This window comes from Carassius carassius, chromosome 28 (assembly GCF_963082965.1).
Source record: "Carassius carassius chromosome 28, fCarCar2.1, whole genome shotgun sequence".
NCBI classification, from domain to species: Eukaryota; Metazoa; Chordata; class Actinopteri; order Cypriniformes; family Cyprinidae; genus Carassius; species Carassius carassius.
The window spans coordinates 22,056,311-22,070,543 of NC_081782.1; the positions used below are offsets into that span (position 1 = coordinate 22,056,311).

General features: G+C 38.2%; 1 protein-coding gene across 11 annotated transcripts in view; it reads right to left on the reverse strand.

Moving 5' to 3' along the window:
* LOC132108203 (teneurin-4) overlaps nucleotides 1-14,233 on the reverse strand; it is a 214,804-nt gene that overhangs the window by 109,533 nt on the left and 91,038 nt on the right. For 10 of the 11 annotated variants that reach the window (XM_059514832.1, XM_059514829.1, XM_059514826.1 and 7 more), the window contains exons 4-5: nucleotides 13,647-13,865; nucleotides 891-1,137 (exon numbers count right to left, since the gene is read on the reverse strand). In XM_059514832.1, the coding sequence (XP_059370815.1) occupies nucleotides 891-1,137; nucleotides 13,647-13,865 (466 nt within the window). The remainder of the gene's footprint in view (nucleotides 1-890; nucleotides 1,138-13,646; nucleotides 13,866-14,233) is intronic. The other variant, XM_059514830.1, reaches the window with a different exon arrangement.

Genomic DNA, 14,233 nt, shown 5'->3' on the forward strand with positions numbered 1-14,233 from the left:
ATGTGTAGAAAAATATATATAAAATAATAATAATAATAATAATAATAATAATAATAATAATAATAATAATAATAATAATAATAATAATTACTTCAAGCTGACACCTCAAGCTAACTGGCTGACTTTGGCTATTTATGTTCATCCTACGAGGTTACATTCACTAAGTTATTTACAACATTTCTGCATTTTAAACTGACCAGAGCCTTTTGAAAGTCTGGTATACTGTTTTACAGATACTCTTAATTAACTTACAGCACATGTACCTGTATGTTCAATTTATTTATAGTTTTTTTTTTTTTAAACACCAGAACCACACACCAAATCTGCCAAACCATACACTAATTCTTAGCCTTTGACTTACTTTTCAGTTTCATAAAACACTTTTTTTGCAGAACACAACAGACAATTCTCTATATAACACAAAAATCTAACGGGAATTATTATTATGGCAAAGGTATTTGGGCTTTTGAGATGTGTCTGTGATGTTTTGAATGCAGTGCTTCATTTTGTAAGAGGTGTGAGGCATTTTGCATTTTGTGTGTGCAATTCGTGGATTTGTGTGTAAAGTTTTGAAAAAAGATGCAAAGTTTTGAAAATGTGTATAAGCCAAAAAAAAAAAAAAACTGTAAAAGTCAGAGACATCAAAAGGTACTGCATAACAGGAAAGACCCACTATTTCATTGTGTGTCAAATAGACCTAAAAGGCTACATGAAGATTTATTGAGTATTAACAGTGTAGTTGATCTTTTAAGCTGATACAAACAGCGTTAAATGCTTCATGCAGCCAGCATATGCATGCCTTATGCATTATAAAAACCTTGAGTCACTCATTTCTGTTTGACTAATTCATTTGCCAATTTACCACGAGAACATCACAGCACCAAATATACCTGGTCTCTAGAGGAACGTTGCTGTTGAGAAGCCAGTTGTCCTGGGCACTGCCTGAGTCCTGGGCACTTGTAGGACCCTCATTGGGAGCCGAGCTATCGGTGGGTGCCGGGCTTGGGTTACTGCGCTGGGTGTAGTTGCTGCGGCTCAGAGAGCCAATGGAGGAGGCGTGATGCTGACTAGGGGAGTGAGAGTGTGACAGGGGCAGCGGTGGCGTCCGCAATCGAGAGTGGTTCTGGAACGAGCCCTCTGAAACAAGAGAAACAGCCTTATCAGCAACTAAATAAATGAAATTACTGCAGTGTTCATTAGCATGTGCTGTACAGACATTTGTCTCTAACGTATTTCTGATACTGCATAAGTAAACAAGTCAATTTTCATTATCCTACATTTTATTGAAATGGTATAGTTAACTGCTTAGGCAGTGGTACCAAAATTGTCCTCTAGGGGCGCTCAAGAAAATGTTGGTAATGGCAGAATACAGCAGGGAATTCCTGCTAGCAGCTGCTCGAGCAGCACAGCAAAAAATTATCCCCAATATCACTTTCTGATCAGTATTTTTGTAAAAATCCCTTTAACGAACAAAAACCTGTTGCTTAATGAGAGCATCCTCCAGAAAGTGACATCGATTAAGTAGGAAACAACACCACAAACATCAAGAAGCATTCTGTGATGTTTAGTGGTATGAATTGGGTTGTCTTACTACGAAACCTGTTATATAAAATATCAGAAATCAGATGTCAGAACACTGTAAACAAGTATAAAAGTATAAAAGTATAAGTATAAAAACTTTAAATTGACACCTCACGCAACCTAACTTTGGCTCTTTATTTCCATCCTTTTAGATTCTATTCTTTAACCGTCTCATTATAAAGTTATAATTAACAAATAAATTATGAGCTCAAGACTGACCAGAGCTTTTATTATTATTATTATTCTGGTATTCATAAGCTTTACATAAATGCTTCATTAAATCACACTAAGAAAAGTCTATATAAATACAGCCTAATATACTGTGTTAATACGTCTGACACATCTTCTGATTACAAAGGCATTTGTTGCCAAAAAGCCCCATCCATATTAAGAATTGGCTAAACAAGTAATCTACATAGTGTGAATTAGATATTGAGGCAAGGGACATGCAACACAGACAGCAATTTGCAGTTGCTTTATTTGTATATAATTCTAACAAATACCATTAATGGTAATGCTAATGGGGTGGCTAATTGGTTTGGGCAAATGCATCTGATAAATGCATAAATAAACAGGGAAATGGTAAACACTGTACAATGACAAAATGTGGAACTTATGTGGTTAATGTGTAAATTAGTTGTAACAGTAGATAAATGTGATTATGTATCTGGTATTAGAATTAAAAAGAGAAGCTTACTTGGATAACAAGTATAACTAGACCCTTTTCAGAGAAACGTTAAGATGTTGTCTTAAAAAGAGACACCTAGCATACTACTTAATATTCTGTGTCACATCCAAATAGTGCTTTGGCTTCTACTAACAGCTGGAATCTCACAAACACTCATCAAGCAAAATACGCTGTTGACAATCTGTCATTATCAAGTAGACTGAATTACCCTCGTCAACCTGTTTGAAATTCACGCCATGATCAACTGCAGTTTGTGCGGATGGACCCGACAAGACAGCTTCAGCTTCCTACAAAACGTTTGTCTCTTAAAGCCACTTTGCGTCATGGGAGATGGGGGCTATCAGACATGAGATTGTGAGCATCAGATTGTGGCAATCCAGACGCAGATAAAGACCCTTGTGTCCTTGTGCGCTCCAAAGCCATTCATTTCCATATCCGCTAAACCATTCATCAATCAATAAACTAGCGCCTCATTGCGCTATGAACCCTTACTTAACAAGAACAAAGCAGTTTCATTTTACATCTGTCGAAAACACTCAAAACTAGATATATCTCTTTACTGGGAGCTTAGACTGTTGCTTAAGGTGAGGCTAATGCCCTAAAGATGTTTTATTTACATTTATAAACAACTTTACCTTCAGTCGCTAAAGCTAACATGCTAAATATTTTTCATTTAACTTTCATTAGTTAAGAACATATATGTTTATGAGGTGCTATGAGATTTATTAAAGAGGTTGTTCACCCAAAAATGAAAATTCTGTCATCATTTACTCACTCTCATGTCGTTCCAAACCTGTATGAGTTGCTTTCTTATGTTAAACATAAAAGAAGATATTTAGAAGATTGCTGGTATTCAAGCAGTTGGTGGTTGCCATTGGCTTTCATAGTATCTTTTTTTACCTACTATGGAAATCAATGGCAACCACCAACTGTTTGATTACCAGCAATCTTCTAAATATCTTCTTTTATGATTTGGGTGAACTATCCTTTTAACAACTTTAATTCATGTTAAGCTAATGTGCTAAAGATGATTCTAAGCAACTTTCATTAAAGGTTTAGCTAATTTGCTAAAATTGTTCCATTTATATTTTTGACCAATTTTAATTAATTAAAACTATAGCTAATGCTCTTTCAAGAGTTCACACTTACATATAATAAACAGAGGGTTATAGGTAGCACTTTATTTTACCGGGTTATACGTATTTGGCGTGCTGTCCGGAAGAGGACTCCCAAGTGTTTCCTCCCCATGCTAGGTTAGGAATGAGTGGTGGAGGGATGCTGAAAGACTAGAAATAATGAAGGTAGTAGGGATGGGACGGTATGAAAATTTAATATCACGATTATAGTGACTAAAATTATCACGATTATCAATATTATCACGGTTTTGTTGAAACGAGATGAAAGTGTTCAAAAATAGTTGATGCTCACACTGAAAACATTTCAGCAAGTTTTATATTTAATAATCAACAAACAACTAATAAAACAAGCAACTCTATGCACTTAATTTAAAGAAAGATTAAATTCTGTGGCATTTCCTTCCTTACAATGAAAAGTGTAGAAGCATAGAAAAGCATAGAAAAGTCACTGACTTTCGCCATTCCTTCTTGAAAAAAAACAAAAAAAACATTGTGCGCTGCGCTTGCGTCAGATTGTTGCTGGCTGGACATGATTTAAAGTCCAAAGTCCAAAGGGAAGTCGTGACCTAATGGTTAGAGAGTCGGACTCCCAATCGAAAGGTTGTGAGTTCGAGTCTCGGGCCGGCAGGAATTGTGGGTGGTGGGAGTGCATGTACAGTTCTCTCTCCACCTTCAATACCCCGACTTAGGTGCCCTTGAGCAAGGCGTCGAACCCCCAACTGCTCCCCGGGCGCCGCAGCATAAATGGCTGCCCACTGCTCTGGGTGTGTGCTCACAGTGTGTGTGTGTTCACTGCTCTGTGTGTGTGCATTTCGGATGGGTTAAATGCAGAGCACAAATTCTGAGTGTGGGTCACCATACTTGGCTGAATGTCACTTCACTTTAATAGTGAGTTATTAAAACCGCGATAATCAAACACGGTTTTAATGATAATTCATTTTTATACGATATTACTAACCTTCAGCACATTTTATCACGGTAATCAATAAAACCGGTTATCGTCCCATCCCTAGAAGGTAGGACTGCTTTGTTATTCATTGGGGTTCTCTCTTGCGCTGATTGGATAGATGGATGTGATTACTGATGATGAATTGGCCGGGTTAGTTATCTGCTCTTGGAATTTGTTAATAAAACATCACAAAGACATTTATTTACATTCAAAAACAAGTTTATCTTCGTTTTTTTCAATGCTTACCAAAATGCAGATAGTACAGAGTCCAAAACACACTTCTGAGGACATAATTCCACAATATAGGTATGTGAAAAATGCTAAACAATTGATGTATACCAATATGTAAATATACTATATCAAAGACTATAGAATACCAAAGACATGTCACTCATATAGTTTTGAGTGGGGAAAAATGCAACGTTCGATATAGCCACTCAATTGCAGGAAGCTCCGCCTTCTGAATGAAAGAACCATTCGCTGAACGGTAAAGTCAGCATGCGTCAGCTGCCGTTAGAAGTCCCGGTTGCTATAGAAATAGCCAGAGTTCTGAGACGTGCACTTAGGACTGCGCATGCCCACTGGCTGATACTAAATACGCTTTTTATAACGCTATTTGAGCAAAAGAAACAACATATATGACACATTTGTTGTCAGATTTCTTTGGTGATTTCAAATATTAAATGTAATCGTAAGCTTAGGGAACAGTTTTGGACAATTTGATGTTCCCCCATTCAAAGAGATAGGAGTTGCACTTGCATGCCTGAGAGGCATTTCAAAGATGGCCGCCGAGTGACATGCCTTGTCTTAAAGGGACTTTGAATATACAGTACAGACCAAAAGTTTGGACACACCTTCTCATTCAAAGAGTTTTCTTTATTTTCATGACTATGAAAATTGTAGAGTCACACTGAAGGCATCAAGGGCTATTTGACCAAGAAGGAGAGTGATGGGGTGCTGCACCAGATGACCTGGCCTCCACAGTCACCGGACCTGAACCAAATCGAGATGGTTTAGGGGTGAGCTGGAGTTTCAAGTAATTAAAAACCCTGAATCATTCCTTACTTTTGAACACTGCATAAAGTTGCATGCTTTGAAGGTCTTACCGCAGTTTCACACACCAAGTGACACAGTATGTTCTCTGTTGGAGGCATGTCACCGGGGTGAAAGAATGCTAGTTCTCACATCTCTCATATGACTAAATGAGTGCTCTGCACCATGTGGTGAGTGCACATTTCTGCTGAAGATCATTATGGGATGCGTCACGGACAGGGACCACGTTACTTTTTTTATTCCCTTTCATTTTGGGCACAGGGCCGGATCATTTGTCAGAGCCAGTGACAGATGGGCCCGTACCAAGCCGCATTCCCACAATCCTACGCTACCAATTACTCAGAGCTCTGATGAGAGCTGATGAAACCGGATCAAAACAGACTGAGAGCTGGAAGAGAGGTAAACCATTTCCCCTGAACTATAAAGGTACACAACGTGCAGGCATACTACTACTATGAAAGTGATGACATTCAAAGAAGGTTAATGTCAAGACGACTTGATTAACTGGCTTGTTTGATTGAATGAATTTGTAGTTTTTAATGCTTTTATTTTTTTTCTCTCCTATTGCAATTTAAAATGCAGTATGAAAAAATTATTCACAGGTTGATTTCCTAATGAATATAAAAACTGTGGCTCTTAAGAATGTAGCATTCAACTCAAAACTAAAATTTTGCCACGGAAAATAAATTATAGAAGTACAGCCCCTCAGGTAACAATAACAACTGCATAAAAACTCCATTATACATGTTATGAATGTTACAAAAAGTAATGGACTTACAACAAGGTTAGGCGATGCATCACCCCATTTCTAAACACTTCACTAAACAGAGGAGAAGCAATGATTCAGCAGGAACAATTCAGCACAGTCCAGAAGGACCTGTAAGAGTGGAAGGTCTTTGATCGATCTAGTTTGCACAATTCCGTTTGCCAGCAAAGAAGTTTGTTTTGCCATTAAAGAACTGACAAATCAGGAAAAGTTCTTGGGTCTCAAATGGTCTTCAAAAAAGAAGCAGAGTATTGTTTTACTCATCATATTAAAATAATAATAATTTTTACACACTTCTGAGGAGAAAATTTACAGAAAATGAAGCCTGTTATAAAACTTTATAATATTCTTTACTTATTTCTTTTATTCTGTATGGTTGTAATGAGAATCATTCAGAAATATTCATGATTCAGTAAAAAGCATTGTATGTATGTATGTATCTATGTATGTGTGTGTGTGTGTGTGTGTGTGTGTGTGTGTGTGTGTGTGTGTGTGTGTGTATGTATATATACACACACACACACACACACACACACACACGCACACAATAATTTCTTCTGAAGGTGGTTAATTTTCAGGGGGAAAATCACAATAAAAATGAAAGCAATGGGGTTATTTTATTTAAGCAAAAGGTTTACTTTTCTTTAAACAAACATGTATTTTATCTTTTATAAAAATATAATTTAGGAAAATAAATCTGGATGTTTTTTTTTTTTTTTTTGTTAGATTCACCCTCTCTTGAGATTAAGAATATAATAGGCATCTAATTATTCTAGATGACACTTTGCTGGTTGTAAAATTGCTTTATGATTACAAGACAGCAAATGAATAAAATAGCAATTACAAAGGGAGACAAGCAGTTCTCTGTGGAAATCCCATGGCATATTTATGTAGATTAGCAGCATGTTTTAAATGGGGGAGGGGTGTACTCAAAAGAGGTGCAAGAACTTCACTAAAACATGTTAAAAAGCTAATTTGATCTGTGAGAATGTTCTTGATTAGTTTGACTCCGTTTAGCAACAGATCACAGTCCAAAAATATTTCAGAAGCTCAAGCTCAATTTCTCTCAAGCTCAATATTTACAGGCGTCAAAAGCCCATTAACGTTGTCTGATTAGATAGATAGATAGATAGATAGATAGATAGATAGATAGATAGATAGATAGATAGATAGATAGATAGATAGATAGATAGATAGATAGATAGATAGATAGATAAAGTGTTGTATCGATACACGTATTCATATTGAATTGTTCAGTACAAGGCTTTCGTTTCGGTAAGCATTACAAACCGAATGATTTCGATTCTTGGTCTAATCCTATTACATTTGGAAAATAAAACAGCTTAAAGTGTGTGAAATATAATGTTATCAGTGCCACTGCGTTTAACAAGACAACCCAAATGACATAACAGGCTTAACGTTAGTGGACAGACCCACAGGACATGCACTATGTAAGGCTCCGCGATAACCTTCCCTTGCTGGTTTGGGTTGCATCGAAAGTTGATGATCTTGTATCGACGATAGCCAAAGATATGTCAAAAACGTCAGTGGTTGGTAATATTAAGATATTTGGCATTTACAATTAATGTAGGCCTGTAACATTCTTATTTTTATTAGGTCTATCATTATGAATATTATGAAGATACTTTTATTATTAAATTAAAATTACAATAAATTTTCCCCACAATAATCACCAAATAACTGACATGCTGATTGGATAACAAAAGATTAGGCTATATATTTACTCCTCAATTTAACATTGTTTCCACGTAATTGTTGCACAAATTTTGCACGTTGCTTGTGTGTGATATCCATTGGCTCCCCATCGTGGATTAAAACAGAAATTTTCCAACATTGCGATGTAACCAATTACCCTCATACCAAACTGAACCGTAACACCACTGCATCGTATCATACTGTAATACCCATAATAGAAATAAAGATAGAAACGTGTTTGATTTGTCCTTATAAAGTTTTCATGAGATTCACCTATTCCATTTGGAAAGTGCAGATAACTTGTAGAAAGTTTACAGGCTGTTTCATTTAAAGTAACAAAATCTGAGTCTCACTCTTGACAGTCACACCTGAGAGTGAGAACTCGTATGACGTGCCTCAGACACCCGATCAAACGTGCAATGTATGAGACGGGCTGCAGAATTGATCAAAATCCCTCCGCAAGACAGACAGATCATTAAACGATGTCCACTGCTGCAACTCCAGCGGATAAAAATATGATGAATGCCCACAGATTGTTGAACATTTGTCTATCCTGCTAGCTTCATTTTCTGATCGTGAATGTCTGAATATATGTGGTGGATACAGCTTTCTGAACAGCGCAAAGAGCCGACAGCCACCCTGAGTGTTAATGGAGGGTTGGGTGTCTGTGGTTTTCACACATTTTCCTCCATTCAATCATCAGTTAAGGTGTTGTTCCTAGCCATTAGGAAAGACAGATACATGCGAAAATACAAGCTGTCTTCACGGGTTTCATATGAAGGCTAGCAGATATAGCTAACGGCACTCCGAATCAGTCATGCTCTCAAACTCATCAAGTGTGAGTAACTGGCGGCCTCGCTGACACCTTCACAGATATACTGAAGGAATAAATACACCAAAAATCTCTCACTGCATTCGAGAACCTGTTGTTCTCAAATGTGCTGTTTTTCATTAAATAAATATGTGTCATTTTTGTGTCCCCTTGGGTCCTGAAGACATATTTGACGTTGAAGCGTGCAGATGGCTCTGTCTGGCACTTTGTTATCACCATGGTAACCTCACAATGGATTATCTAAATAAAGCGATGATTCATGAGCATACAGTGTACATTTACAATAGGTGACAATGCATTAGGAAAACAGCTGGCTGGTTGCAATTAGAAATATGGACAGTGGTCGCATCCAGGTGCCTAGCTGAACGGAATATATAAATAACTCGAATGTTCTCATTAAAAATAATCGCAGGTGAAACTCGCAGGAATGGTGAGTCGGAAAAAGCTCGTCCTTGGTGCCCTCTGCAGTTATGCCATTTGTTGCTTATTAAATCTCTCTTTTCCTGTCTGCTGTGATCTCTCCAGTGGATATATGTCCCGGTGCAAACCCGTAAACCTCATTCGCTTCCCTCACGCCAGCAATAGGAGGGAATGATTAAATAAGCTCTAATGAAACCCAACTGATCTAAATGCGGAGCTGCAAAGTGACCCTGCCGCTTAATTTGCACCCGTTCATTCCTGTCTGGTCAACTGCAAAAGCATGTTGTGCAAGCCCTTAAAGGGGATCCATACACCATTAGTGGCCCACTGTGGCCCGAACCCCATGCTGCTCAGCGTAAAAGGATGCTAAGACAAGGGGGCTCTGTGATGAAGAACAGGGGCTCAGCAGGGAGCCCGTGGCCCAATAGCCATCTCTCCAGGAGCAGGACCCTGAGAGAAAGCCAGGGGCCATGGAGCAACACATGCTCAATAGAAAGACCTCAAGCTTCAACAAGTCTGTCCCATCAAGCTAACGGGACCTAGCGGGCATAGAGATCTTTCTCTCTTTCTTTTCTATGTTTTCCAACTTGCTTAGTCTCAGCCTCTTTAAATACAAAAAAGAAATTTGGTTTGTGAACTATAGTTGAGGGAATTTCTGCAACAAAGACAGATGAATGGAAAAACACAATACAGCAGAGAGCGCTTTGGTCGAAAAAACGCTACAGATGTTTTTTTTTTTTGGTTTTAATGTAGAATCACTCTGGGAAAACTGAAATTGCCTCAGTCTGATAACTCCATCTCAAGTTGATAGCTGTAAGTAGTTGTCTGCAGATGTCAGGTTTAGCCTTCCCAAGTTCTCATGTGTAATTCCTCCTCAATTGCCGGAAAAGCGTACCAAATTCCTCTGAAAACATGCGCAGTGTTTCAATCCACAGCTCGAAACCCTGAGCTAAGCCATTTGAGCTTTAGTCTCAGCACTGGATCACATTTCTACAGAACTACAGAATAACCCATGTTTCTGAAGACACACATAATCATAACAACACCGGCAACATGAAACTGGGCCTTTAAACTTCCTTATCATTTTACACTAGAAGCTTACCCTGTCCATGTTCTTTCTCTCTCCAGAATTTGACAAATCTTTAACGCTGAGCTGAGTCGGGCTCCAGAACAGAGCCCTGTCACAACACAGTTAAAAATGCTTTAATATGCTCCATTAATATACAGACAGGGCGAAGAAATGGGGACAGGAGGTATTAACGCTTATGACTGTCAACTTTAAAAACATATCAAAATGTTACAGCCTCAAACCAACATAACACAGATCTTTCAAGACATCTGCTTGTGTTTACGTGAGGGCAGAGTGATAAAAGTGGGTCAGAAACTGTGAAATATTTGGCACTAACTGCGCTAATTAATCCACAGTGTGCTTTGGACGGCAATTTATGCCACTCAGCGTGAATGTGTAGGCACCTCTTCATTAAAAACCAAGGACTGTAACAAAGGACGTGACCACCTATCCAAGAGTCTGTCATTACTGCATCGTTCTTATTAAGCCTTGAGCTATCTGGCATATCCGTATTAGTAATATGCTAATACTTGGTAAATGAAAGCAGCTGGCTGTTTATTCTCAGGTTAAAAAAGCCTATACCAATTTCAAAAAAGCAGGGAAAATGGTTAAAATAGGCTCATTAGGTGGTTTAAGTAAATAAACAACAGCGCTTCTCTTTTCTTATTATAATTGTGTCCTTGTTCTGTTTTAAAGCTCAGCAAATACAGTTGCCAAACAATCAGAAATGACAATGATGGTGCTCTTCAAAAGAGCAGATTAATTTACATAATTTACCACTTGTTTACCTACAATCACAATGGCTACTTTGACACAGCCAGTGTTTGGATTGACAAGCATATTTACTAGCAGGTGACTCTCAAATTGGCATTTATATGCAAATCAACAAGGGAACTGAATTCAATATAAATATGTTCTGGTGGTTTTCAAAACCTCAGAGAAGATGACAGCTATAAAATTAGAAACTGGGAGCAAAGAATAAGTTGGGTGGCAACTAAATGTCAATATCAACCAAACTGGAGTCACTCCGAATTAACCAAACAGTATGAACAGAACCGTATTTAGCAGTCAAAAACTCTACAGACAAACACAATGTGCTGCTGTATGAACATAGCCATCAAGAGTTTTGTCTTTTAGTGCAAAAATGACTGGCAGTGCAGGAGCGACCTGACTTTAGATGAAAAGTTACTGACTCGTAAAATGTGAAGTAAAGAAAGCAGGATCAAACTTCACACCAACCTCATGCAACACAGTATAGCCTCTGGCAGGAATCTCAGTTCTTTACTACCAGGGATGCTAAGCTTAACTCCAGCACATAAACTTCCTTTTTCACGGCACTGTGGTATGCTACTTTGTCTCAGTCAAATAGAGCCTTATGGTGCCTTGCATAGCTCGGAGGCAAGAGGCCAATTCCTTTGGTGAGTGTGCTACCCCTCACTGGCAGCCTGAGGGTAACCTATATACCAATGCAAATCACAGCCATTTGTCGGAAAGATAAGTCCCATTTTAGCATGGGGGTGCCACCGCTAGGTGACCGGGACGGTAGCAGGCTGCCGTGTGGAGAAGGGAAAGTTCTTGCCATGGGAGGGTAATTCATTGCTTTACGGAGGGCCGCGTGGAAGCAGGCAGGCACAATCCTCTTGAGCTTGATGTAATTCCAGCCTTAGGTGGTTAACTTGTAAAGACTGATCAATTATTTACAGCATTTTTTTGATCTACTCTGTAAAGAAGCCTTGAGGGAGAAGCCGAGAGCTGCTAGCGATGACAGGCTTCATATCGACTGCTCAACATCGGCATGCTCTCTGCTCTCCTCCAATTATCAAAGTGACGTGAAGCTTTCTTATCTGAAAAGGATGTTAACAAATCTTATTTCTAATTTGGTTAGTTGATGCCGTACAAACATCTTGCAGCACAGACATCAATTAAGGACAATAAGTTCATAAACACTATATGATTGGATACAATTTCTGGATCTACATTTTGTCGTATTTTTTGCTTTACTGTTAGTGGTGGTGCTTTGAAATGTCCCTCAACAAGTAACAATGTTAAAAGTAGTCCAAAAAAAACATAAATGCCTAGCAAACAACTTCATAATATTTGAACTGGACCACAATAGCAGCACAATGCGATCATTTCATAAATCCATGTGCTTTTCATCAGCAGCTCATTAGTAAGGACATAGTAAATTGTAAAATTGATTCATTGTGGTTAAAGTTCCTGCTGCGCTGGTCACTAGTCCCTCAGCAGGGTATGCCATTAAGCTTTTTATCATTTACAGGCTTTCAATTGATTTTATCTTTAATTAAAACTTCTTGACCTTTCTAACACTACACAAAGTTAATGAAGACAACTCTACAATGATCTGAAATGGTAGCAATCATATCACTGCAAGAAATACAGACAAACTCAATCTCACACGGCTAAGGTATCGAAACTCCAATCCAGGTCATCCAAACAGTGACGTATATCATAAACCACTTCATAAGTCACGGCACAGGGTGAAACTAGTCATGACAGCTGCAGCGAGGGTTAGCCTGCCAAAGTCTACATTCAAACAGAGAAGAGCACACAATGTGAAATACAAAGCCTGGGATTGCAGAATGCCAAAAACAATTGGAAGAATAACATTTGAAATCAAAGATATGGGATCTTCCCAAGATAAATAAATGGTTATAAAAATTGAAATGTGTTGTAAATTTGGTATAGACTATTTTCACTCATGATGCACAGTGCATCAATTATGGAAATCAATTAGTAAAATAATACTTTAATTATAATAAAAAAGACTATTTAAATTCAAAAAATATTCAACTATAACACTTTAGAATAGGGCCCAATTCTCACTATTAACTAGATACTTATTAGCATGCTTATTGATAACATATTGGCTGTTTATTAGTACTTATAAAGCACATATTCTGCATTCTACATCCTTAAATGTGTACAAACTTAACTACTACTACTAACTAATAATAAGCAGCAAATTAGAACTTTATTGAGGCAAAATTCATAGTTAATGGTTTGTGAATAGTAAGAATTGGACCTTAAAATATAGTGTGAGCTAAATTTAGAACGAATGGTAGATTGAATACAAGTAAATTATTAATAAATATGATTAAGAGCTGTAAACGAGTAACAGGACTTGATATCAACAGAAATCTTTAGCAGCTCTAAACTGGAGTTCAACAGATTGCAATAAATCTTCAGCACCTCTGACACACCTCACTTCCTGAACCCTAGCCAGAAGCTTCTCTTCTCAGAAGGCCTTAGTTAAGAAAAAGAAAAGTTCCCGCTAACATCTGACCTCCGCTGCTATACCCAAAATATCCAGAAGAACTGAACGTTCAGCCTGTGGATTCCTCCACGAGGTCCACAGCAGGTCCAGCAGGGGATGTCGAGACCCGTCTAGCAGGCAGCGATATTGAGAGGGACTCACCGTTAGGAGTTGCAGTGGCTGGAGCGCCGACGTTCCCTGAGCCGGTTTTAGCTAAGAACAAATTGGGGCCAAACTCATCTTCTGACTCAGAGTCCTGGCCGGCCTGAGCCCCACTGTTACCTAGCAACCTTCCCTTGCTCTGATTGGCTGCATGGGAAGGGGGAGGGTAAGGAGAGTCGACAGGGGAAGAGGAGGCAGATGAGCAATGAAGAGGAGGACCTGTAGACCACAGACACAGACAACACACGGGGGAGAACTTAAAACACACCTCCGGATAACACCACATAACCCAAATTAATAAATTAACAGCACAAACATGCATAGAGAATAAATAAAGGCCATGAATGCACAGATAAAAGCTGTCTGTCTTGATTTATCTGTCTTTGCTCTTTAGATCTGCCCAGCTGACAGAGAGATTGACACAACTGATACAACCTTTTTGTTGCTTTGTGATTTCAAAAATGATTTTTTTTATTTTTATTTTTTACATTTTCCAAAGACAGATAGACAGACTAACTTTAACAAAACATCAAATGGAACATTCAGAAAGGATCACTGGTGATAAACAGTGATTGAAACTATTAATC